The 1,471-nt window shown below is 43.8% G+C and overlaps 1 protein-coding gene across 1 annotated transcript in view; it reads right to left on the bottom strand.

Moving 5' to 3' along the window:
• The window catches only part of LOC122193574 (sodium channel and clathrin linker 1-like), a gene marked incomplete at its 3' end in the record, with an annotated part of 5,111 nt that extends 3,646 nt beyond the window's left edge, over nt 1-1,465 (bottom strand). Inside the window, exons 1-3 of the mRNA XM_042894410.1 lie at nt 1,409-1,465; nt 841-905; nt 81-133 (exon numbers count right to left, since the gene is read on the bottom strand). Coding sequence (XP_042750344.1) covers nt 81-133; nt 841-905; nt 1,409-1,442 — 152 coding nt within the window. The remainder of the gene's footprint in view (nt 1-80; nt 134-840; nt 906-1,408) is intronic.
• Between the last annotated feature and the right edge of the window lie 6 nt (nt 1,466-1,471).

Genomic DNA, 1,471 nt, shown 5'->3' with positions numbered 1-1,471 from the left:
TCAAATAAATAATCACAGCTCTACTCATGCACTTATTTGCTTTTCAAGTCCTTCTGAAGCAGTATTCCCACTCATTTTACCTTTGGTCCATCATCCTGGATCTGGATATGCCATCACCTCCGGCGACGCTTTTCTGTAATTGATTATTTTGTATTTTAGCACATGACTGCATTTGTGGTTTGTTTTTATTCTAATGTGTGCAAAACAAAGCAGTTTATTCAGTCCATATTGAAAAGAACATACAGACTCCCCAGCAATCATTTTCAGGTTGATATTACAGTCCTTGAACATTGGCCAGATTTGAAAAAACGCTCATTGCTTTTTTTCCTGGAAATGCTTTGCTATAAGGCATAACTGCATCAAATCTTTCTTAGAACAACCACTTTAAATCTACGCAAGAGCCACATTCACTTCTGTGCACGTGAGCCCCACGTTGGTGCTGATGCCTCAGCTTTTGCACGGTTTTCAGACAGGTTTATGCTATTCACCACAGAACGTTATCTCCCCATGAGATCAGAGGAAAAAATCCACAGAAATTAAAAACTTTGGAGGAATCAGGCTTTCTCCAACATAGGACCTATTTTTGAAGACATTACAAAAATAATAATAATAATTATAATAATAATAAATAAAAATAATAATAATAAAAAAAAAAGCAAGCAGAATTCACTTTTTAAAAAGTCTTATTCTGCTGCTACTTGGAAAAAGTGTAACTCTACAGTTCAGCGATGGGCTCGAAGCCAGGCAAGACCAGACTGAAACAAACTGTTCTACAGATATGAAGATGCATATCTTAAATCATATTTATTTTTACCCACTTTCAATCCTCAGTTTACATACCTCTGCAGCACTACTCAAAATCTCATCTGCTTCATCCTGCTCCAATGCAATGCCTAGCTTCTGATCTGAAAAATGCAATTACATAATTATATAATACAACTTAGAGGATCATGAAACGTGAACTAAATGAAGCTGGCTGTCAATCAGAAAGAGGCAAATTTGTTCCGAGCGCCATTTAGAGTCACGTGATTATAACATAAGCAACTATCTATGAGAGTAACATAGCTGTACAATAAGTAACTCCATGTTCTCTCAGAGGGCAGTGAGGCGCTGGCACAGCTGCCCAGAGAAGCCGTGCTTGCTGCCCCGTCCCTGGGTGCACCTGAGCTGCGGGCAGCCCTGCCTACAGCACGATGCAGGGGCTGGGCGGGTTTTCAGCTCCCTTCCGACCCAAGCCGTTCCGCGATTCTACGGCAACGCATCAACTCCCGCTTATTCTACACGCTAGAAGGAAAGGTTTTCTCTGACGGTATTTTGCCGCCGAAGACGCACTCGGTTAAAGCTCCGGTTAACGCTCCCATCCCACAAGGGCCGGGAGCAACCCCGAGGCCGCCCGCCCAGCCCTCACCCGGCTCTGCCCCGCAGCCGAGCTCCGCGGCCATGCCGTCACGCCAAAGCTCCGCCGCCCTCC

Source organism: Lagopus leucura, unplaced genomic scaffold (genome assembly GCF_019238085.1).
Source record: "Lagopus leucura isolate 7727_CA_CO unplaced genomic scaffold, USGS_WTPT01 35295-0_obj-0_obj, whole genome shotgun sequence".
NCBI classification, from domain to species: domain Eukaryota; kingdom Metazoa; phylum Chordata; class Aves; order Galliformes; family Phasianidae; genus Lagopus; species Lagopus leucura.
This window is presented reverse-complemented; position numbering and strand designations above follow the sequence as displayed.